Genomic DNA, 25,574 nt, shown 5'->3' with positions numbered 1-25,574 from the left:
TCCATATCCCTTTTTCCTCTCTCTGGACAACTATCCCATCCGGTTAATTCTTAACATACAAGATGTGTTGAGGAACATTTCATCTGCCTCTTCGGCTTCCATTTGCCTGGTTTAGGCCTGTTGCGTTCTCAACTTCATTGAAACACACAGTCCCTCCCTTGCTGAAAGATGGTGTCCAATGGAAGGAAAGGGAAAGGAAGAAAGGGAAAGTTTAATCAGAAGATTAAATGAATCAATCGATCAATCAATGGCATTTATCGAATGCTTCCTGTGTGCAGAGTGCTATACTAAACGCTTGAGAGAGTACAATGCAATAGAGTTGGCAGACCTGCTTCCTTTCCACCAGTAGATTACAGTCTAGAGGAAGAAGCTGGCAATCTAGATAGTCAGGAGATAAAGGAGTTAAAATAATTAACAGAAAAATGGGGGAAAAGAGTACAAGACAGGGTGGCAATAGTTTGAAAATAATAGTGCCGACATAAAATTACCAGAGGAAAAAATTAAATGCCATTAGAAAATACAGAAGTGATGGAGAATTTTTCTAAAACCATCTCAAGAAAACCGCAGAAAGAATCTTTTGTGGAAGGTAGGGAAGGGATGATCTTTTAGCCTAAAGGCCCCTCATTTCAGCTGTCCACAATCCTACCTGAGCCTTCAACTGGCCCTGTATCAATGGACAAAGTTTGACAGAATGTCACATTTAAAACCCAAACAATAATAAGAAATGCGCTTTAGTGCAAAGAAGAATAAAAGTGTGAGGCAGTAGTTCACCTAAGAGCATCATTGATTACATTACTTTCCCAGGAGAACTATGAAAGACTGCTTGATGTCAAAATAATGAGATGCAGATTACTAAGTCCCAAAACAAGATTTAAGAAAGACCACCCAAGCCCCTTCCTATTCAAACTAATCGACTCCCACCCCCAACTCTCAACTCTAATCATAAAACAACACTTATTCCTTGGTTTCCACATTAGGATCCTGTGATAAAAATCATAGCAATGCCGTGCTCGAAGGAGAGAGGTAAAGGAGAAGAGGCAGGCCAAAGAAGCAGGGAGAGATGGAAGAGAGGAAAAAAGGTGGAAAGGGATATTAGTGGCATGAAAGGAGATAAAGATAAAAGAAATGTAGAAAGCGAGAGGTCCTTGACAGAGATCTAGGGGCTGCTCAGAATCTAAACCAATCAAGGTTCTTGAAATGATACACACACACACATGAATGGGGAAGAAACAGAAGGGGAAGAAGTTGACAAGAGAGAGACAGATGAGAGGCAGGCAGAGACAGGGAAGGCAGAGACTGGGGATCAGGAAAGAGGCAAACATGGAGGCAAATACAGAGATAAATTCTGACCACTGGGTTTTTAGTTAGTCACCTTAGAGGATCAGTCCCATTTTCAGATCAGTGGATCCTTGAATGCAATGGTGTTCTTTTTTCACACTACCTTTCTGTTGTCCCTGGAGATGGAGAACAGCTGGGCAGTGCCTTTCTTTTTTGTCTCACACAAATTACCTTTTAATGTCTGGGAAATCTCTTGTGAACTGATAGAACATTTTTGCAGGCATATATGGTCCAAAACCTATTTGGCAAGATTACATTGAACTGATACAGGATTCCACTCTCAAATTTTGGATCTGGGAACAATCCCAAAAATAATATTCAATTTTTTGGGGGGGTGGGGAGGGAAGATGGAGAGGGTGGAAGGAGATCCACCTTTGAGTTGGATATAGCATTTTGCTGTGGTACTCAAAGCCCTAACACCAACAGGAGAACTTAAAAAAAAAATAGGACAAGGACTCTGGAAAGGTGAAATTGATCGATGTGATTTGTAGTCCAAGCTGAGGGGAAACCAAGAAAGGGGGAGAAAAGAGAAAGAACATGGATAGTGAAAGGTGTGTCTAATTTAGAAATGGTACATTCCCAAGTGGTTCTAGTAATTGAATCTTTTTTATTAGCAGGACAATGCTCTCCTTGTACAAGGTTCTCTTGTGCCAGGCAATTGATTCAGTGTGTTAGCTAGCAGGCGGACCACTCGTAGGCTCTGCAGGTTAACTCCAGTTATGTCGCTGGTAACGTAACCTTGGACGAGTCCGTTCATTAGCTCGAGTTGACTCCTCTGTTCCAGAGAGATAACAATAGGAACCTGTCTTACGGGATGGTTGAAAGAAATGCCTAATAAAAATGGCTGCAAAACATAGGGAAAATATCTCAGTGCTAGATAAAGGTTCCATGTGATTAATATTGCTGGTTCGTCAGCTTCCATCACTTAGTGTTCCCCTGGAATCAGTGATTTGGTTTTCCTTTCCATTAGTATGATCCCCGTGCATAAAGACATGTACAGCAGGTGTTCACTAGCTGAACCCATGTTGAATGCTCAGTGGCATTAACAGAGTTAATATTGCTGTAAACCTGCAAACACAATAGACTCTATTCTCCCTAGGCCTCCCTGGCAGGAAGTTAGCTTCTTCGAGAGCAACGTTCTCGCTAAGCTGGGGACAGTTTGGTAGCATACGTACTGGGGAAAATCCGATCCGTTATTAGGCATTCAGGGTCGGGTGGGCCCAGAGGCAAAGAATAAATCTGCCCCCTTTTGGTTTTCTTTTTAGTATAGAATTTGGGGCAAACACATCTAGAGTCCAGGATCATCCCCATAACGTGCCAAAACGATATCACTTTGGTCAAACTTTCATTGCCACCAACAGCATTTACTGGACACCTTGTGTGTACAGAGAGAACTGTACGAGGTGTCTGGGAATAGTAAATACTGTCTTTGTCCTAAAGGAATTTACATTCTGAGAGGATTTCATTGTCCATCTTTCCCCTCCCCACCATGAGGACTGACCCCACCAAGTGTTCCCCAACTCCTCCAAATGACTTCTCTGTGCTCAGATCCAAACAGCAGAAGGTTTGAGTGATTTCCTGGATGGGCTCACTTACAGTTTGACACCCACAGAAAAGCTCACGGAGGTTTCTAACTGTAGTAAGATTTGGGATTGCAGTTAAATTTTATTCCTGGAAAATATCCAATCATTCACAGTTTTCTGTTCCTCAGAATGATGCCATATCATTATTATTACTATATTTGTTGAGTGATTTCTATGTTCCAAGCACTGTACTAAAGGATATGGTAGAGACAAGGTGACCAGGTCCAGCATGGGGCTCACAGTCTAAGAAGGAGGGAGAAAAGGTATTGAATCCCCATTTTGTGGATGAGGGAACCGAGGCAGTGAGGAGTTGTCATTTGCCCGAGGTCACTCAGCAGACACCATTCTAATTCAGTGAAGCCCGTTGTTTGCACTTCATTTGTACAGTTGGCCCCCTAAAACCTGAAGTGAGGCCATAAAACTCATTTGTTTCAAGACAAGTTATTCATTATAACTTTCCACCTGAGGCCCACTGCTGGGAGGAAACCAGAACAAGCGGGAACTCCGCTCTTGAAAGGCTACTCCAGCATGAAAGCTCTTTTTCTATGATGGAGAAACAGCCTGGTGTAGTGGATAGAGCTTGGGTCCGGGAGTCAGACGGTCACAGGTTCTAATCCCGGCTCTGCCACTCATCTGCTTTGTGACCTTGGGCAAATCACTTCACTTCTCTGTACCTCAGTGACCTCATCTGCACAATGAGGTTGGAGATTGTGAACCCCATGTGGAACATGGACTGTGTCCAACCCGATTTACTTGCACCCATCCCAATGCTTAATACAGTAGAAAGTGCCTACCAAATACCATAATTATTATTATTATTATTATTTTTACTACTACGGAAGTGGCCTCAGACCTTCCCGTCAGCAGGGGGCAGTGCCCACATGGCCCTGGTTGGCAGCAGCTGCAGCAAGAAGCTGGAAGGATTAGGGGGGGTTGGAGGTGGGGCCACGTGGCAGCTCCACTCCTTGTCCTCTGCTGGCCCCTAATCCCTATCCAATGTCCTCTCACACAGAGTTCCACTTACATTTTTTAAAAAACTTTCAGCCCTGCTGAAACCTCTCCCGCGGCACAAGGGAAAGGAAAAACAGCGCGTGGCACATTGTAAGCGCTTAACCGGTACCATTTAAAAAAGAGGGAGAGAGAGACAGAGATGCTCAAGAGCTTTTCTAAAATCCTTTGTGCCTTCATAGGCTTGTCACACTTTACACCCGGTATTCCTTACGGAGTTGATTGAATGAGAAATATAAAGTTGCCATGTGTTAAACTCTGCAAACCGTAAATCAGGTCGAACCTTAATGACTATTATCTCAAGTCGTCCAGAAAGAGTTTGCATTGGGAATTTCTTTGTGGGCTTTATCAAATTCTCAGTACAATATAAGAATCAAGTCATCTGTAAGACTGAATTGGATGAATCAGTAATGATTCAAAATAGGGTAGGAACATTAAAGAGGAATCCACCATAACTTTACAGACATTCCTCGAGGACTTTTAAGATGTTTGGTAGTTGGACACAAGGTTCTTTCAGTAGGCATGAGTGATCAGATAAAAGCACCCACAGCATCTGGCTGTCTATACTCTAGCTAAAGCAAGCCAAAAGCGGCAGTCTATCTGGAAGCAAGAGCCCATGCCTATGTAATGACATCATAATGTCAGCTATTGAGTATCTTGTGGCACATCCCTCCCCTGGATACGGATACATATTACTCTTCGGCAAATGGCTCATCGCAAAGACACCGGAAGCCTGACCCCAAAGACACCAATGAAATCGGAGGTGAGTTCCCAACTTTTAGCATGCCTGTGGAACCGGAGGGAAGCCCGCTCTCCAACCGTAGATTCATTCAGTTGGCTCTTAGGCACTGGGCAATGCTTCGGTCAACGTTGAGTCTACTGCTAACAAACTTTGGAAAATCTGAGTTGGGAACAGGCCCCCCAAGTGAGTAAAGATAATCCAATCCTCAGCATACTTTGGAATTTCAAATATGTGTAAGTAGCCCCTATTGTCATCTTCTCCTTGTTATTTCTTCCCGAGGTAAGTGCATGAGTTGGCCCAGTTCCACAAGAAAAGTCTTGGCAGGAATAATCTTCACTAGGATACAAAAGCTTCCCTGGGGTTTACAGGTGCCAGGCTCTTCCAACCCAATTATTTTTGTGAGGCAGAGTTCGAACTGATGATCAATTGCATTTATTTATTGAGCACCTACTTAGTACAGTGCTTGGGAGAGTACAGTATAACACTATAACAGAATTGGTAGACACATTCCCTGACCACAACAACCTTACAGTCTGGAGGAGTTTACAGTCTATGACTCAAATCCTCAGCTTCATCACCTTCTTTCCCTCATGCCTTCAGACTAAGATAGAATTATCTCATGAGATATTCTGGCAATCTTACTCCACATTAAACTTATCTGCCCTTTCGAGGGCTGTCAGGGAGGAAGAGAAGGAGTAAAACAGCACCAATCTTTAAAAGCTCTCCCCAGGGTGTGGCATCCTGGGACTTTGCGTGGCTTGCTGAGTGGAGGCTGTCAGTGTTCAGCTTTTTCACTAATTAGCCCTTTTCCTTTCTAAGACCCTCTAATAACTGTGTTTTTTGTCAAGTGTTTACAATGTGCCAAGCACTGTACTACCAAATCCTGGGGTTCATTGGTCCCATATGGTGCTCACAGCCTAAGTAGGAGGGAGTACAGGTATCAAATCCCCAATTTTGCAGATGAAGGAACTGAGACACAGAAGTTAAGTGACTTGCCCAAGGTCACACCGCAGGCAGGTGGCAGAAGCAGGATTAGAGCCCAGGTCCTTGACCCCCAGGCTTGTGCTCTTTCCACCAAGCCACACACCTGGTCTCTTCCAAATCCAGCATCCAAATTTCAGGGTAGAATGCCATGGTTCTTCAAAGCTTCCAAATAGTAAAGCCCTGGGGAATCATTTTCTTGGCTGCTCGATAAATCTTAGAATATCTCTTGGGCACATTTGACTCACAGGGTCACTATATGCCACAGAAATGTCCTCAATAGCTGGCTTTGCTGCTGATCGCTTGTCCAAACAGAGAGAGAAAATAGTTGTCCTAGAAATGAGTTAACCTAAGAATTGGACCATATGTGCCCTTATGTTCCCTATATCTTCAAAGCTATTAAACAGATCAAGAATCAAATGGATTCCCTGGTGGCAATTCCGCTGGCCGACCTTGGATAAGCTACTTCACCTTTCTAGGCATTCTGCTTTCTCATTTTGAAAACATTGTTATTAATATCTATCTGCCACCACCTTGTAGATGTGTTACGAGACGGATGGACCAAGACCACATTAACAAACCGATTTAATGATTTACACTCCTATGGAATATCAACTGCAGGATTTTTGAACTTCCCAATTGTGTAAAGTACTGAAACAGGTACTGGAGCGGGAGGAATTTACCACAAAGAAATAGTCCCTGCCTTTAAAGAAGCTGGGAAAGCACAAAAACACAAATACTCAATTCCTGAAAGAAGTTCACGCTTTGGGGTATAAAAATTAAAATTCTAAAGAATTAAAATATGCAAATCTAATTTAGAAATGTAGACCGATTACTCAAGAAGGCGAGATGGTAGTCTTTCCCAGGGTCTGCGTGGGAAAGCTTCTTGGAAGAGGTGGGTTTTAGTAAGTCTTTGAAGTGAGGTGGAGTCAGCATTCCAGGTGAGGGGAAAAGGTTAGAGGTTATCTCCTTAGAGATGGATACTGAATCAGCACAGGATGCTAGTCACATTTTTCAAGGCTATCTAGTGGCTTGACATTCTTCCTCTTGAAAAACTGCTCCTGAAAATTCGCCTGGTGCTATGCCACACTAATGCCATACTGTATGCCAAGATCCTCAAATATTCCCCTCAACGACTAGTTAATAATAATTAATAATTGTGGCATTTGTTAAGCACTTACTAAGCACTGGGGTAGATTCAAGATAATCACGTCCCACATGGGGCTCACAATCTAAGTAGCAGGGAGAACAAGTATTGAACACCCATTTTGCAGGTGAAGGAACTGAGGCGCAAAGAAGTTAAGTGACTGGTCCAAGGTCACACAGCAAGTGTGTGGTAGAGCCGGATTAGAGACCCCAGGTCCTCTGTCTCCCAGGCCCATGCTCTTTCCAGCAGGCCACGCTACTTCTCTAGTTGCAGGTTCCTGTTCATGCAGGACAAGAAGAGGAATCCTTGTTTTTTACTCAGTTATCACCTTTTAAAATAAATTTTTCATCTTGTCCTTCACTCTCCCACTAGACTATTCTGACTCCAGCATCCAGACTTTGGAAGGCAAAGGGAACAGGAGCAACCTGCTAAATGTACAATATATAATGGCAAGGCAATGCAGTCATAAAATATTGCCAAGATTAAGCACAACCTCCCCTTAGAATGAACAGTTTCTGGAGCTCATAAAAGAACACCGCGTCCCTGCAGCCTTAGACTAGGGCCATTTTTGAAAGAGGAAAAGGGCCCTTCCATGTAGAGGATTGTGCAGCGGATACAAAAATGCCAAATTCAGACACATAAGGAGGACATTTGGAGTAGGACTGTTGTTAGACACCAGTTGAAAGGAATTTGCAACTGATGCAAATGAGAAGCAGCATGGTTTAGTGGATAGAGCACAGACCTGGGAGTCAGGAGGACCTGGGTTCTAATCCCAGTTTTGCCACTTGTCTGCCCACATGATTGGGAGGAGAGAGGGAAATCTCAGGGAAAGGTGAGCCTCTCACTTCTGGAAGTAAATTCTTCCTCACATTAAGCACAGCATGAGAAATAGCAACACCTAATGGAAAGAGCATGGGCCAGAGAGTAGGAGAACCTGGATTCCAGTCCCACACTCTGCCATGTGTCTGCTGTGTGATCTTGGACAAGTCACAATTTCACTGTGCCTCAGTAACCACATCTGTAAAATGGGGATTAAATCCTACTTCCTCCTATTTAGACTGTGAACCCCCAAGTGCTGGAAAAGAAGGAAAACCAGCCCCCTACAACAGTGCTTATCCACCCCTACACATTTTCAGACAAGAAGCATGGGGCACTGGATCGTCTCCAGGGGCAAGAAAGGCAGTTAGATTAGATGGTTTGTTTGGTCTCCGGCCTGGTCAGAAGGGTCAGGTCCAGGGGTCAAGCAACAAAGCTTCGCCTGGGAAACAGTGATCCACAGGTGACTGGCAGATGACTGGCAAACCCCAGTTTTCTGGGGGTGGTGAGGGAGGCTCTATGGGTTATGGGGAGAGAGAAATCACAACTCTGGAAACCACTGGCCTTGCTTCCCGCTGCTTCCTTTCTCCCAGCAGCGCCGTCTTGTGGTTTGAGCAACAGAAGCCATTAGTTGAAGGTAACATTCATTTCAGAGAAACAAAGGATAAATAGTTCTTCAGACCAGTGGGCAGTCACACTGGGGAGGCGTGAGAGCCCTTAATTGAAAGCATTGAGACAAAGAGGCAGAGATGGAGACAGTATCGAGTGCTGCGAACAATAAGTCCGACAACACTGCAAGGGGCCGTCTTTGTGTGTGCACATTGAAGTTGGGACCAACGGTCCTGTATTGAGCTTTTCAGTTACACACACACCTGTATGTGAATTTCACCATTAGGGCCTTCTTCGAATATGGGGACACATGTATGTTGAGGTAGAATTAAAATTACCCAGTAGCCAAAGTATTCTGAGTACAAGCAGTTGTAGGAATGGAAATCAAGAGCTAGAGTGTAAAGAAAGATTATTGGCTCCTTAAGGGTTGGGATGGTTGCATCAACTCTATTGTGCTCTCCCAGAGTTTAGGACAGTGTTCTGCATAGAATAAGAGCTCAATAAATACTATTGATTAGCTGACTGATTAGGAGGCATATTAAAGGTGGGAAAACACCAAACAGAGGCAACATGGCCTAGAAGAAAGAGCATGGGAATCAGAGGACTTGGTTTCTAATCCTAACTCTGCCATTGGCCTGCTGTGCGACCTTTTTGGCATTTCCCTTAATTTCTCTGTGCCTCATTTTTCTCATCTGTAAAATCAGAATGTAATACCTGTTCTCTGTCCTCCTTAGACTGTGAACCCCAGGTGGGACAGGAACTGTGTCTGATCTGATTGTATTGTATCTACTCCAGTGCTGGATATCATAAACACTTAACAAATACCACACTTATTTCTGCTAGATTGTAAACTCCTCAGATCATGTTTACTTACCCTATCGTACTCACCCGTACACCCATATACTTAGTACAGTGCTCTGTACAGAGTGAGCTCTGATCCATGGATGAGTGGATGAAGGCGATGGAGCCACCCATCAAGAATGACGGACAAGCCTTGGCCTGAGCCTTCCGGGCCGCGAATTTGCGCGGAGGAATGGAAGAGATGAACTGACGAGGAAACAGACTTGGATAATTAAGCAGGTCAAAGACAGCTTCCGTTTCAGGGGAGGGTTGAAGACTGGCATTTGCCCTCTTTCCTCTTGGAAAGACATGTTGCTTGAGCCTTTCCAGAGGCAAAGGAGAGAATCCGGCAGCCCGCTGTGTACACGGTACATACCTGCTGGCTGGCTGGCTGGCTCTCTGGCTCTCATGTTCCCAACTCTGGCTTTACAAGTGCTCTTTCCATGGCACCTCTACATTTGAGATCTTGGCTGGAACCCAAGGCTGAGGGAAGTTGTCGAAAGGTCACTAGCTGCTCATTGCCTGGTACACCTCACTCCAGTGACAACACAAACAAGAAACTCATCCCACACAGACAGATGTGATAAGCCACGTTAAAAAATAATACCTAGGAAAGCAGTTTGGATAATCAGCGTTACTCCCCTTAGGGGAGTTACCCTGAAATGGGCCCCATCTCTGCTAACTTTCATTTCCTTTACTTAATTATTACAGCTTTTGGGAATGTTGGTTCAGAGTATAGTCAAGGGGCTGATTATCCAGCTTGTTATTAGTTGTCCAAGTTCTCTAACTACCTCTACTACTGGCATGTTTCTGCATGTTAGAATGTTACAATGGATTGTCAGAGTTTGATGTGATCCTAAGTGGACAATAATTCTTCATAAAATGAAATTGTCAGAATTAATCAATTAATCGTATTTATTGAGCACTTACAGCATGCAGAGCATTGAGCTAAGTGCTTGGGAGAGTACAATAAAATTAGTACACATGATTAATCAATCAGTGGTATTTATTGAGCATTTACTGGGTGTAGAGCACTGTGCTAAGTTGTGCGGGACACTAGAGTGTGGTATACTAGAGCTGGTAGACATCATCCATGTCCTCAAGGAGTTTACAGTCTAATTAAGGTTTGAGACTAAAACAAATTAGAGATAGGAGGAAGAAGGAAAAATGCACAAGTTAGTGATTAAGTAATAGATTATGTAAGATATGTATAAAAGGATGTTGTGAGTGCTTAGGTGGGGCTAAAAATAACAATGATAATAATTGTGGTATCTGTTCTCACTATGTGCCAAGCAGTCTACTTAGTACTGGGATAGATACAAGATAATCGGGTCAGACAGAATCCCTGACCTAAATGGGGCTCATAATCTAAATAAGAGGGAGAACAGGTACTGAATCCCAATTTTACAGATGAGGAAAGAAGTTAAGTGATTTGCCCAGGTCACCTAGTAGGCAAAAGGCAGAGCCAGTTTAGAATCCAGGTCCTCTGACTCCCAGACCTGTTCTCTTTCCAGCAGGTCACACTGCTTCTCACTAGGCCACGAGGGTCTTGAGTAATCTGGGAGCCAACCAATAATGGGAGGTGGATTTTATATGTCTTGATCCCTGGCTTCACAGTCATTCAGCCAAACAGGAGATACTGGCTAGTGAATTGCTCTTACCACTCTATGGAGAGATGAACTGTGTTTTCACATCAGCAGTTAAATGAGCCATATTGTCATTTACACCATAATTTGTGATTGGATATGGATTTATGACCATCCCAGATAGTGGAGATGTTTTGTGGTTCTGCTAGATGTGAAGAAGGGGAGGGCCTGCCAGAGTCAGTTCCAGAGCAAAGCATGCTAGGAAATACCTTTTTGCCACATCTCCAGAGCAAAATCCCAACTCCCGCTGCTAGGGGTAAGCGGGAAAGGGACTTGTAAAGGGAGTGGGACTCAGGCTCCTATCCCCATCAGACCCCAGCCACCAGAGCTCCCCTGAGAATGGTGACAGCAGCAGGTGGGAGCGGAGGGGAGGTACCAGTATGGGGATCGGTGGAGGTGGAAGTCACTGTTTCTCTGTGTACTCTTCTCTCCCCACAGAGCTACCTCCAGCACTGCCAGTATGAGAACAGGGACAGTGTCTTTAGTTCCCCTAAAAGACCTACCGGTGCTTTGCCACAAAAGATGCCTAATAAATTCAACCGATTAGTTAAAAAAAAACCTGAAGGGGAGGAGATGCTTGAGTAAGGCAGTAATAATAATAATTATGGTAGTTATTAAGCCCTTTCTATTTGCCAAGCACCGTTCTAAGCAGTGGGGTAGATACAAGGTAATCAGGTTGTCACACTTGGGACTCATAGTCTCAAGCCCCATTTTTCAGATGAGGTAACTGAAGCACAGAGAAGTTAAATGACTTGCTGAAGGTCACACAGCATACAAGTGGCAGAGCTGAGATTAGAACCCACGTCCTCTGACTCTCAAGGCCGTGCTTTTTCCACTAAGTCACCCAAGCACACATGAAGTAAGCAAGTCCATAGAGTCTCTTCTATTTGTTCCTTTCTGCCCATGTGTCAAGTGGCTGCCAAGCCACTCTTTGCCTTTCTTAAGAGTCTTGGGCTCTGAGCACAGTAACATCTTAGAATACTATGCTGTACTGTACCTATATTGCCTAAGAGGACAGGAACAGACACATTGCTGGTGAGGTCAGCTGATTTATTCTAACATTGGAGAGGCCAAGAAATACACAGCCTGAGTTTCACTGAAGGTGAACCAGCAAAGAGAATTCAGAGGGAGGTGAGCAGGAGCCAGAAGCCAAAGGGTGGGTGGCTCATGGCCATGTTAGGTCTTAGGTTTGGGGAACTGGGGTCTCCCTCTGAGCCTAGGAGGTGAAAACCAGTCTATGTGGGATCAGGATAATTAGGAGGATAGGAGCATGCAGGTGTCTGCTAGTAGGAGTTCTGGGAGAGATCAGTCAGAGCTCATATAGGTGTCTATGGGATGTCCATAAAATTTACTTTGTATAGGGCCTTGAGGTTGTAATTCAATGACACATATCCCAGGACCCCAAGGTTGGCAGGGTGGCATATTTGAATTTGCTAATGAAGTCAAGAAGCAGAGCACTTTAAGGAATGCCAAGATGTTTAGCCTGATGATTGAAGAGGACTCCACCCTACCTATCTTAGAGTTGCGAAAGAAAGATGATAATTGAGCAACCAAAGAGAGAGAAAGGAATTAAGGAACTCTAAATTTACTTTGAAAAGCTGTGGTAGAATCTGTGGGGATGTTCTTTGCCCACAGCTGAGAAAATCAATCAGAATATTTATTAGGTGCTGTACTAAACCCTTGGGGAGAATACGACAGAGTTAGCAGACAAATTTAGGGACGGAGAGGGTGAGAAGGCATCTAGCCATCAGCCCAGGAGTCTAAGCAACTCAGGAACCTAGTGAACAGACCTAGTGGCAGAGTAGTTCTATACGCATTTATGCCTTATATATTGGAATTTTGTTAAGGGAAGAAGTGAGCTTCACTGGTCCAAGATGGCATGTTATCTGCTTAAAACAACCATAGACAGGGACATTTGAATGGCTGAAGTAATCAGGAGGTTGGGCTGGCCTGTGACATCTCCCCAACTTCTAGCTGTCCAGTGAGAGCTCTGCATCTCTCTCAAACCTTGACATACCCTCTGGTTTATCCAGAGCTCTCACTGTGACACCCCTCTGACAGCAGAGGGAGAAGAAGTGGCGGAGAGTTTTCCATAGCTGCAGTGTGAAAAGTTTGTTGTTTTGTAAGAAGTGACCCTGGGGCCTGCATTCACTGAACTGGAAGAGTGGTTGCTTAATTGGATGCCAGAGCAAGCTGGAGAGCAGCACTGGAGTGGAAGTGGAAAAGCCTGGATTTTATTTTCTAAATCTGCATGAATCCTCTCTACCCAGGTGCTGACTTCAGGGTTGACATGCAATCTTCAGGAATGTCAAGAAGTGCCATGGGTCATGGAAGTAAGTAGAGAAAATCCACTAGATGCATTGGACCTTAGCTGAGAAGTATGGTAGGTTGGAGAGTCCAAATCTGTATTGACCCCACTGGCACCCGTGGGTGCCCAAGTCCCGGAGGCCATGGGGACAATCATCCCATGGCTTTTGAGTTAGAATTGCACACTTGCTCTTTCCAGATCTTACTTGAGACCTGAGTTTCCAATCGGGGCTGAAAACACTCCCAAAATGTTGCTTCCTGGCCTAAAGCTCCTAGAGGGCAGGGATCGTGTCTACCAACTGGCCTGCACTTTCCCAAGAGCTTAATACAGTGCTCTGTACAAAGTAAGTGCTCAATAAATACTATCGATTGGTAGATTGGCATTAGTTCTTTGAGGACTGTCCATCCCCAATCCCCATCCCTCTAAAAATTCCTGCCCCTCTTCCTCTCTGGGCTCAAAATAAAAATTTGAGCCTCTGCAGGCACCTCATTATTATTATTAGACTGTAGAGGGCCAGAGACTAAATCTAATTCTCAAAGTTGTATTTTTCCCCCCAGCACTAAGTATGATGCTTAGCACACTGGAGATGTTTAATAAATACCACTGAATAAATGGAAATATGCATTCCATTTCATGTTGGTCCAGCCTATAGTGGAACAGGGAGAAGACAGCTGCTTTTATAATGAGTGTTAACAGCTCCCTATACCCTGTACCCCACCCTTTCTGAGGTCTGAGCAGGCTCTCTCCCAGAACCACAACCCTAGCCCGGCTTTGATTAATTAAATAGAGAAATAGCAATCTGGGCTCACCCTCCAGTCAGTAAGTGAATTACTCATGTCTTCCCCAAAGCATTTTTGAAATCTATGGGCACCATTCATGTACCACAGTGCATGGCCCCACTGAGGTAGAGCAAGGCCTCAAAACGCCCAGAGTAGCTACTTTCAAGTATGGCTCTTGGCAGGAAACATCTCAGTTTCATGAAACTGCAAGGAGCAAGGTGACGACGCTCACCGATAGAATGCAGAGATTCTGACAAAGCAACTGGTTAGAACTTCTGGTAGATGTTGCCTTCGGAGGAGTCCCTGGCTTATGCTCTGGAGTTGGAGCAGCCACAAATTTGGTTTTGCTTCATGTGATCTTTCCTCTTTTTTGCTGCTCCCTACCTCCAAAAGGAGCCAGGCGGAGTTATAATAAAAACTCGGCTTTTGCAATTCCAGTATGGCTCCTGGGAAAAAGCTCATGAATTTCCATCTCCTTTGTTACAGATGAAGCAGCAGAAGCGTGAGCTAGTAGAAAGGGCATGAACCTGGGAGTCAGGGGACTTGGCAACTAATCTCTGCCACTTGCCTGCTTGCTGCCTGACGTTGGGCAAGTCACTTCTCAGTTCCTCAGTTTCCTCATCTGTAAAATGGGGCTTCAAGACCTGGTCTCCTGGTCTCTGGTCTCCTTCTTACGGAGAACGTAAACCCCATGTGGGGCAGGGATGGTGTCCAACCTGATTATCTTGTACCTATCCCAGCATTAAGTACAGTGGTTGGCACATTCTAAGGACTTAAATACCACAGTTATCATTAGTATTAGTAGATGAAGTGCACTAGGAGGGGCCGGCGAGGGAGACGCAGTCCGGTATTCCCATCTTTAAACCCCGAAGCAATGGGGAGGTACCTCCAATTTGGCAGATTTGAGGCGGAGATACTGACTGCACTGATAGTGTGGCTAGCTAGAGATAGGAAGCTGTGTATGAGCACTTCCTCCTCTGGTCTCCTGGGAAGAGCTTTTCAGCCCCCAAGCATTCATGTGTGCAATGCAGACTCAGAGCCAGCCTTCCTGTGGCCAGAATAGAAAGTCACGATCAAGGGCAGAAAACTCAGCCAGGTGCCTAGGCTTGAGTAAACAAATGTGTCTCTGTGTAGCTGTCTCACTGGGTACCCTTTATTGCCCTTCCTTTTCCCTACACCGCTACCACGCTGATGATGGTATCAGGGCACCACAGCCCTCCTTCACTCTGATCATGCTGTTCTCTGGCTTGACACTCCCTCTCTTTCCACACTCAAAATCTCCCTTTAAATCCCACCTCATCCAACAAGTTTTCCCCAATTAATTTCCCATCACCCTGAGCCATTTCACCTTTTACACTCTCCATAAAAACCATGTATTTATGTGTTCTCATTTATTTTGACCACTCTATTTGCAACTTTTATGTGGTAAATATTTTTGTTTGTCTCTCCCGTTAGAGTGTAAGTGCCTCATGGCATGAAACGTGTCATTTCTCTATTCTGTACTTCCCAAGCACCTACTGCAGTTCACAGCAGCAGTTGATGCTCACTAAATGCTATTACCTACTACTTCTTAAGCATATGAAAATATATGGACCCAATCAGTTTTCTGGACTCAGAGTTTAATCAAGTAAGGAGAGTATCAACTAAGAGAAATAAATTGAGGTATTTTTCCAGAGTCAGAGGGACATGGATGTGTTTACAGTAGGTGAACTGAATGATAGGTTGAGGGTAAACTGTTAGCTCTTTGTAGGGAGGAGATCGTGTTTACCAACTTTATTGTATTATACTTTCTCAAGAGTTTAGTACAGTGCCTGGCACAAAGTAAGCACTCAGTGAATACCACTGAATGACTGATGGCAGACACATGCAAACATACAGCTGTTTTATTGTGGGCAGGGAGTATGTCTACCAACTCTGTTGTATCGTACTCCCCCAAGTGCTTAGTACAGTGCTCTGCGCCCAATAAGCGCTCAATAAATACCACTGATGATGATGATGATGATGAAGACGATGATCACAAGCTCTTCAACTGAGGTCTAAGCCCTTGTACTCCAGGATTTCATTGCTAACAATATGGCCAACGCTTGACTTTGAGAGAAATATTTTCCCAGTAATTATCATCTCAGCTGCATATTATCTATGCCTAGTCTTTAACCATAAACTTGGTACTTTAGGTTAGGCAATGAAAAGGGGGGAAAAAGTGAAAAAGTGAAAAAGGAGGCCTTCTAAGCCTATCAGGAATCACCCACCCAACAGGGAGCCATGTTCAGAATCCTTATCCTGAGCTTTAACCCTGCTTTGCCACTGTTTGTTATATAGCAGGGCAGTGGCCTATCATTTAATCTTCTCTTGGTAAAATGAGAAGGTACAGTCATACACTTGTGAAAGCACTCAGGTAAGGTGGAAATGGATAGCCATAAATAGGAGAAATCCACATTAATATAGGCAGACCCTATGATCACTGGGGATGGGAAGTGTAAACTGTGATAGCCCCAGTCTTGTGTAGCGTCAACAACAGCAGCAGGTCATCTGAATCCAGCACAGTCTAAAATAAAAGACCCCCACCTCCTACGGCATCCATTTCCACTTTATGGAGTTGATAAATAATTTGGTGAGTTTTTCTACTTCAGCCAGAAAATAGTGTAGCTCAGTTCTTTTCCTGCCAGCATATTCCCAGGAATAGTTGATTTCTGAAATCCTATCCTACCTTACCTGTGAGATGTCAACAGGTGGGTATAATTTCTTGATGAAGTTGCTTCTGTAGCCCAGAGCTAGGAGCCTCTAAAACAACCGCTCCATGGTAACTGAGGAAGGCTGGCTCTTTAAAAAAAAACCTCTTTTCTCCACCTTTTCCTCATCTAGATGTTTGCTCTCTTGGGCCTCCCTTGGTTTTAACTATGTCAGGAGCACCTAGTGGTGTTTATTATCTCCCCCTCATTTAACAGAAGTAGTAGAATGCCGTCATTGTTTTATGGTATTTTTAAGCCCTTTCCTAAGTGCTAGGCTCTTTACTAAGTGCTGGGGTAGATTTAAATTAATCAGGGTGGAAGCAGTCCATGACCCGCATGGGGCTTACAGTCTTAACCCCCATTTTACAGATGAGGTAACTGAGGCACAGAGAAGTTAAGTCACACAGCAGCCAAGCAGCAGATCCAGAATTAGAACCCAGGCCTATGCTCTATCCACTAAGCTATGTTGCTTCTCCAAATCCTTGTAAATTCCCACCCAAAAGAGGTCTCAGAGACATTGACAAACCTTATCCCATTATGGGTACCCAGTTGTTCAATTCTCCCTTTGGGGCTTGAGAGGGCCATAAAACCCTCTCCCTTCCCGGACAAGAAGGGAGAAGAGCTGCCTTCACTCCACAATGGTCAGGTTCATGATAGAAGGCCAGGTTCATGGGAGAATGGGAGAATTAAGTGAAAATCACTCTGTGCTTTAACTGGTCATTTGCAAAATTGGAGGCACAGGAAAGCTGGTGGGTGCAGCCCAGAAATGATGGCAGGAGTTTAACTGTTGTGGTATTTAAGTGCTTTCTCTGTGCCAAACACTGTACTAGGTGATAGAGTGGATACAAAATAATCACTTTCGAGACAATCTCCATCCCACATGGGGCTCACAGGCTAAGTAGGAGGAGGTAGAACAAGTATTGAAAGCCCATTTCACAGATGAGGAAACGCAGGCACAGAGAATTTAAGTAACTTACCCAAGGTCACACAGCAGGCAAGTAGAAGAGCCAGGATTGAAACCCAGGTTCTCGGACTCCCAGGCTTGTGTTATTTCACCCCTTCCTCAACCCCACATCACTTATGTATATATGTTCAAATTATATATTATAAATTACTTCTTTATATTAATGCCTGTCTCTGCCTCTAGACCATAAGCTTGTGGACAGGGAACGTGTCTTTTAACTCTGGGGTACTGTACTTTCCCAAGCACTTAGGATGGTGCTTTGCACACAGTAAGCATTCAATAAATACAGTGATTGATTGACCGACTTTCTGCTAAGTCCTTCCTCTGGCCCTTGGAGGGCAGGGAAAAAAGGAGGGAAATGGGTAGTTTCTTAGGGCAGGGCAACTACTTAGCAGATGTGGGTACTTTCTTGGAAGTCAACATGGCAGCTTTCAACAGCCCACTTTGCCCTTCTAAAATAGGAAGAGTTTGGCTTAATAGATGTGAAATGATTATCATGCTTAAAATGCCATCAGGACTTTGTATTTACATAGCACCTATTTTCCAGTGAACTTTAAGCACTTTACTAACATGATCTCACCAGTCCTTGCATTATCCCCTTGGATACGGGCAGTAAAGTGGAAGGAATTATCCTTCTTGCTGGTGGAAATTTAATGGGGGTTGGGAACAGGGTGGAGAGAAATGCCTTCCACGTCACCAGTAAGCAAACAAATTGGTAGTAAAACAGTCAGCTTTCCAGACTGAATCATTTTCATTTCCTACCCACCAGTATCCCAAGGGTTGTACTGGTCAACAGGGTTAGGAGGTATTAGTCCACTGAGTTTCCCCTCAAGGAGTCTGGGTGTCCTAAGGGGTCTGAAAGAGCTCTTCATCCCAGAGGCTCCATGGTCTCTATTTCTAAACAAACTCCCATTTCTGATCCAACCATTCCTTTCCTAACAATGTTGAATTTAATCTAAACAGGATGAAGTGAAGGATTGTGTTTCAGACTATACTAAATACTAAAATCTCTTTTCCACTGCTTTTGAATGAAGAAGGCATCGAGGAAGTAAAGGTTGAGGTCTTCTCCCTGGATAGAAGTGGTGGGGGAGGGCTTAGTCAAATAAGATGTTGATTTTCATTCATTTGATTCACTGTGGGAATCTTATAGGCACTAAAATCTCTCTGGCCCAAACCTCCCTACTGCCACCTATAAAAGCGAGGGAGACTTGTTTTCTTTTTCCACTGATGAAATTTGGGAAGTGAATTATGGTTTCCAATAAACTAGTTGTCTTTATCATAGGGACATGGAGGAGATGTGAGTAGCAATGTGGCCTAGTGGAAAGAGCATGGGGTGGAAAGATCATGGGCTGGGAGTCAGAGGACCTGGGTTCTAATACCGGCTCCATCACCTGCCTACTATGTAACCTTGGGCAAGTCACGTAACTTCCCAGGGCTTCAGTTTTCTTATCCGCAAAATGGGAATTAAATAACTGTTCTACCTCCTCCTTAGACTATGGAGAAGTGGCTCTAACTAACCTGATTGTTTTGTCTTAACCCTATTTACTTAGTACAGGGTTTAGCATATAGTAAAGCTTAACAAATTCCATTATTGTTTCACCCTCGGTGAAGCTGGTCGCTAGGGGTTGTGATGTGTTTGGTAAATCTGAAAATAAACATGGAATCGAGGCATTGATTCCCTCCATGTATTCACTTCGGTGTGTGGTACTCTCACGTCTTTGAATGGGCATATTGATTGCTTTGTAACCCCATGCTTTCTACAGTATGAATACATTAATGTGTGCTGAGTTGTAATTACAGGGCAGATATTATCAGACAAATGGGTATAGATGGATTCTAGTGATGTTTAATCCAATCGTTTTTTCTCAGGTCTGAGTTGCTAATGTGTGTTTCCCCAGCTAGTGTTCCAGAAAGTGGAAATGAGTGGTGTGCTAATTTCCATGTTTGCTTGTGCACTGTCAGCGTAGGAGCTGGAAAGAAGTGGTTTGCAAACTTTTAAAGGGAACAAATTGGGAAAACTGTAGTGAAGAAGCACAGGAATGAGATATGATAGCTACACCTGACATTTAGAGGGAGCCAAGAATAATGTACAGAAAGTAACAGATTCTTCTCAGGTAAAATGGGAATTAAACAACCACCAGCACAATGACACCCAATATAGTTTTTGAGAAATGGCTCGAGGATTGGCTGATGTTAATAGAACAGCAGCAGCACCTCTCCTTTGTCTGCTCTGTCTGTTGCTCCCGCCAACTATTTCACATCCTTAACTCATTTTTGAAAGCCCTGTTACCCCCTCCTCACCTTCCTCTCACTCCCATGACCTTATCAACTACTTCACTGACAAAATCAAAAACATTAGGCATGGCAAGAAAGTTCCTTAATTCTACCACTCAAGTCTAGACAATGCATGTAGTGATAACACTAGTTCTGGCCAAACGGAGTGGTTTGGTTTTTTTTTTTTACTAAATTCCTATTTTGTTACTGATCATCTTAGAGTTGCCATTATCTCCCTAATTTTTCAAAGAGATGACCATAGAAATTACTGCAGACATATATGGGTTGGGAAGAATTGTGAGGGATAAAATGGGAAGTCTTACACTAAACACATGCTTTTCATTTGAGAACTCAAAATTTGTAGTCAGAAACAAGTCCATTTAAACCTGCAAGTTTGGCTGAACCATACAGCTCAGAAAGGTTGGTGTACTGAAATAAAGGGCTTAACTCAACTCAAATTTGCTAGCATGAAACCTCCTCATGATCCTTTGACCTTCTCTTCCTCTACCTCCCCCTTTCCCCACTCTAAACCCCAATTTCCTCACATTCACAATGTTTCAGGAAATGGAAAGCACATCAGAAAAGCAAAGCACCTTTGAATCTCAACCTATGGGGGAAAAGGACATTACTGAAGTGGATGGCATTACTACGACCCTTGGTGAACACTTGGTAGCCAAAGGTTTTGACAAGGTAACACTCTCATTTTCTTTCCTTCTTTCCAGTAGCTTAATTTAACAACAATACTAATAATGATATTTGTTAAGCATTTTCTATGTGCCAAGCACTGTTCTAAGCACTAGGATAGATACAAGATAATCAGATGGCACACACAGTCCTTGTCCCACTCAGGGTTCGCGATCCAAGTTGGAGGGAGAAGAGGCTCAATTAACCATTCGTATGCACTGAGCATTTACTGTGTGTAGATCACTGGACTAAGTGCTTGGAGAGTACATTAAATATATTAAATTATGGATCAGTACATGAGTGCTCCCTTCTCGGGGTTGCACCCGGAGAGTTTCCAGTACCCTACCAGTCTCGACTACGGGAGGGAGAGTCAAGCAGAGGCATACCCATTCCATTCCTAGCCTGGCCAGTGGCTAGAGAGTGGAAGGCAATCTGCTACAGGTCAAAACTCCCCTGTGCTGGGCAGCAGCGGCATGGGAGAGAGTCGAGGACGGAGACTCAAGCTTAATGTGTGGAAGGAGGCAATGGTAAACCACTTCCATATTTTTACCAAGAAACACTACCAGAACGATTGCAGATAGAGGTGGGGCATTCTGGGAGAGATGTGTCCTTGGCACCGCTATGGGTCGGACACGACCCATAAAACAAGACAAGACATGAGTGCTATGGGATAGAATCCCCATTGTCAGATGGGGAAACTGAGCACAGAGAAGTTAAGTGACTTGCCTGAGGACAAACTTAGGCAAATGATAGAGAGGGGATTGGAACGCTAGCCATGGTGTTTCTTTGATATGCCAGATTGGCTCTGGGGGACTAATGGGTCTCTATAGGATGGTCGAGGAGGTTAGCATCAACTCAGTTCAGCTTGGATCAGTAAAGTTCATTTTGTGTTCAGCAGTCCTAAAGTCAACAGAACTGAACCGCCCAGAACAATGTTCCAAAGCCTTACTTTGAGACTCTAGAATCACTTGTCTGACTCTGCTGTCTTGAAGACAAAGGAAGTTAGCTATTCATTAACAAATGTTTGCCCCGATAAAACCACCAGATTGCATTCATCTAAAGTGTCAAAGTGAATGTTTCATTAACATTAATCTTTGGTCAACCCTGACTGTTGTGGGAAGGGAGGGTTGAAAACTCACTGTCTAACTTTTGGAATCAGAAATATTTGGCCTTTCAAGAAAGTCGGATAGAATCAGCCAGTCATTTACTCAGTTTTATTTATAAAGTGCTTACTCGATGCAGAGTACTGTACTAAGCACTTGGGAGAGTACAATATAACAATAAACAGACAATTTCTCTTCCCACAATGAGCTTACAATCTAGAGGTTCTCCCTAACTCCCCCACCACTCTTCCATTTAACTATCATAGGCTGGCTATCTACATCTTAGCTCTGCATTGTTCTATGGAGCCCTGTGACTAGCGCAGACGTGGACCATCTTTCTGTACAGAGGAACCACACAAAATGATGCCCCTTGGCGTAGTGTGATGACATCATATGTCATGCTGCACCCTGAAACTGCAAAAACTTCATAGTAGCAGCTGTTGCGACTTCTGGGGCTTGCTCCATTATATTGCCCTATCCATCCTCACTTTACACTCTGAGCCCCAGGCGAGGAAGGGAAAGGGGAGAGAAAAGGAAAAAAGAAGGGAGAAGGAAGTGTGGAGGGAGGAGAGGGAGAGAGGAGGGAGAGGCATCTGCACCCACATCAACAGCTCTTCCTAACCTGCCCTAAGGCTGCTCGTGGAACTAGTTCCATCAGGTTCTCTTACTCATCTCCACTTTCCAGGCTGAGCCCTCATCTGCAAAGTGGGGGTTAAATACTTATACTCCCTTCCCCTTAGACCACAAACCCATGTGGGACAGGAACCGTGCCCAATCTGCTTCTATTGTACCTACCCCAGAATTTATTACAGGACTTGGCACACAGCACTTAAATACCAGAATTATTACTATGCCTGGATTGGAACTCCAAGTTCTGAAGGAGGAGAAGGAAAGTCTTACTTCTTCTCCCAGGGGGAAGACTCTGGCCTGTCTTTGAGTAGCTGGCTAGGAAAGTGTCTTAAAGCATCTGCACAGAAATAATTAAATCATATCCAGAGCCAAAGAAATTCATCTTTCTAGGAATCAAGGTGCAGCAGTCCTTAGTGATGAACTCATAAACAAGCATTGCTTTCCCTTTCAGTAGGGGAGCCATCTGATTGGGTATGTAGACCGAATTTTAAAAAAAGTGTCAGATTGCAAACTGGCTTCACAGACTGCAAAATGGGTCTCTTCTTCCTGGGACATTCCTGGAAAGTCCTCCTCTCATCTTGCATACCACACATGTTCCTGCTACCCCATTGATTAGTCCAGTTGAGTAAATGAAGGCTCTAATTATGATGGCCAGTCTGATCCCTGCATCTTGGTGCCAAAAACAAACAGAACTTTGAGCTCAAGAGTAGACGCTAGAGATGAATGGGGCAGAGGAAAATCCAAATTCACTGAAGTCACAACACCTAGTCTAGAAAGTGCATTGACCTCGTATTTTTTTTAATACTGCAGCTTTCTCCTAAAACACATTTCCAGCCCTGTACAAACACACTCTTTTGCTTCAAAAACATGTGAGAGAGCATATGATGAGTGATCTGCATTTGACATGCCCGGTTGAAGTGGATTTGGGATTTCACTGTAGCTTTTGCTCAGAAAGAACCCTAAGATGCATATGTAGCACCTATGAGTCTTTGAATACTCACTCTCTCTTGATCACTGGGTTAAGCCGGATCCTTCCTTCAGAACTCAGAGAATGCCAAGAGTGAGCAATGAGCTCCTCACACCACTTGTATCTCTCAACCTTGAGCTATACCCAGTGCTGGAAAAAAACCCAGACCTCACCAGAATAGGGCTCCAATAAGAGAACGTAGCCATGACATAGTAAGTGCTTACCGAGTACCACAGTTAGAGGATGTGGGGTCTAATCTTGACTCTGTTACTTACTTGCCTCTTGTGTGATCTTGGGCAAGCCACTTAACTTCGTTTCAGCCTCGGTTTCTATAAAATGGAGACTGACTACTTTGACTACGAGCCCCTTGTGGTACAGGGATTGTGTCCAACCTGATTATCTTCTACCCCAGTGCTTAGTCCAGAGACTGGCACAAAGTAAGAACGATATACTACAATTATTGTTATTATTATTCCAAACCCATCTTTAGTAACACCACTTATACTAAGGAAGTTATTCAAGTATGACCTGAATCTCTCCCTTTTGGTCAAGGAGAATACATACATTTTCTCACCCTCCCTTCCACCCCTTTCTTTCCTTCCCCTCCTGTTTTAGGCCTACATATTGTTGGGTCAGTTCCTTCTCCTCCACAAGAATGAGAGAACCTTCCAAGACTGGATCATGACCAAGTGTGGAGCCTCCCCTGACGAAGCCCAGCAGTCCTGTCGCTGTTTAAAAAATTGGTGTCATTCTTTCTTGTAAAGACCGGGCCACCCTCCCCACCACTGCCCCGAGCCATTCTTGGCTATTTGCGAGGTCTCTCCTAGACATGGAATTAAACTACTCAACCCAGGACTTTCATGTGACCTAAGGGGTTCAGTTCCTAAAGTGGATCCTCACCTATAAGCCCAAGTCGATCTTAAATTCTGGCAATTGTCCATTATTGAGACAAGTTATTAAGTAGTGGACTGTCCAGGGCTTTGCTTCTCCTAGCCTCTGTTTTAGTTACTTTGTGGCCATGGTAGTGTTTGTTTATCATGTTCTAGTTTCCCTTGAAGCCCAGGAAGGAACCTGGGACTCAGAAGGAACTGGGTTCTAATCCTGGCTCAGCCACTTTTCTGCTCTGTGGCCCTGGGCAAGTCACTTCACTTCTCTGGACCTCTGTTACCTCCTCTGTAAAATGGGGCTTAAGAGTGTGTGCCCCATGTCAGACATGGACTGTGTCCAACCTGATTAGCTTGGAGTTATCCCAGTGCTTAGTACATGCCTAGCACATAGTGTTTCACAAATTCCATTAAAAAAAGGAGCTGTGCCTTCAGAATGTACAGGGTAGACAGGTTGCCCTGTTGCTAGCCCTTTTCCTCCCACCCTAGCATTCTCCCCTCTTTCCAGACCTAGATTTAGGAAGGAGATTAGAGAAGCAGCATGGGCCTAGTGGATAGACCATGGACTTGGGACTCTACTGATTGATTGATAAAAGTGTACACAAATTCTTTTAATTGCACCCAATTCTGTTTCAACTTCTTGGCCAAGGGTGACTATTGTTTCAAGCCACTGCAAGCCATGAATGTTCTCCCCCACTGTGAGAAACTGCAAACCCATCAGGCAGGCTCTTACAGGTATTTCAGTGAGGTGGTCTCCCAAGAGAGAATTGACAAGCAAAACTTTCATGACAACAGAAGACAAGCTTGTCAAATGTCTCAAAACAATAGTGTCCCCTGATCTTACTGTACCAGCAGATTGAGAGGGGCCTCGAAGTCAGAAGGACCTGGGTTCTAATTCCAGCTCCTCCATTTGTCTGCTGTGTGACCTTGGGCAAGTCACTTCACTTCTCTGGGCCTCAGTTACCTCATCTGTAAAATGAGGATTAACAATATGAGCCCCATGTGGGACCTGGACTGTGTCCAACCTGACTGGCTTGGATCCACTCCAACACTTAGAACAGTGCTTGACACACAGTAAGCATTTAAGAAATACCATCATCATCATCAAATAGGAAAATTGATAAAGAAGTTTGTTTTGGTAAAGTAAAGTAGGTAAACTTTGGTAAAGTAGGTTTTGATGATAACAGCGGATTCGGCAACCTTGGAAAACAACAGAAATAACTGTCCTATTAAAATGGGCTTGTCTTATTTCTCCTGAATTATTCGGGGCTTTTATATTTGACTCCATGGAACAGTCATTTTGCAGAGTGTAATGTTTGCTCCATGATGAAAACATAAGTTTCTACTTCACAGCAAGTATCTCCTTCCTGTTTTTGCTGAGGTGATATAAGCTCAGCATGCCAGATTCTGCCCATGAGATGGAAACAGCATGGCCTAGGGGAAAAAGCACAGACCCAGGATTCAGGAGACTTGGTTTCTAATCCCTGCTCTGCCACTTTTCTGCTGAGTGACCTTGGGCAAGTCATTTAACTTTTCAGTGCC

The 25,574-nt window shown here is 44.0% G+C and overlaps 1 protein-coding gene and 1 non-coding gene across 4 annotated transcripts in view; both read left to right on the top strand.

Annotated features, from left to right (window-relative positions):
* The first annotated feature begins 4,586 nt into the window (after positions 1-4,586).
* Positions 4,587-25,574, top strand: part of BANF2 (BANF family member 2) — a 36,079-nt gene continuing 15,091 nt past the window's right edge. The window contains exons 1-4 of one of the 3 annotated variants that reach the window (XM_029071632.2): positions 4,587-4,692; positions 12,981-13,043; positions 20,326-20,454; positions 23,764-24,004. In XM_029071632.2, the coding sequence (XP_028927465.1) occupies positions 4,636-4,692; positions 12,981-13,043; positions 20,326-20,454; positions 23,764-23,910 (396 nt within the window). In that variant the 5' untranslated portion in view covers positions 4,587-4,635 and the 3' untranslated portion in view covers positions 23,911-24,004. Of the gene's footprint in view, positions 4,693-12,980; positions 13,044-20,325; positions 20,455-23,763; positions 24,005-25,574 lie in introns of those variants that run through there. The other 2 variants (XM_029071633.2, XM_039913191.1) reach the window with 2 other exon arrangements.
* LOC114814494 lies at positions 20,754-20,891 on the top strand. Its single transcript, XR_003762286.1, has one exon. It is a non-coding gene; the product is annotated as a small nucleolar RNA SNORA7 (small nucleolar RNA).

Source organism: Ornithorhynchus anatinus, chromosome 9 (assembly GCF_004115215.2).
Source record: "Ornithorhynchus anatinus isolate Pmale09 chromosome 9, mOrnAna1.pri.v4, whole genome shotgun sequence".
Lineage (NCBI taxonomy): Eukaryota > Metazoa > Chordata > Mammalia > Monotremata > Ornithorhynchidae > Ornithorhynchus > Ornithorhynchus anatinus.
This window is presented reverse-complemented; position numbering and strand designations above follow the sequence as displayed.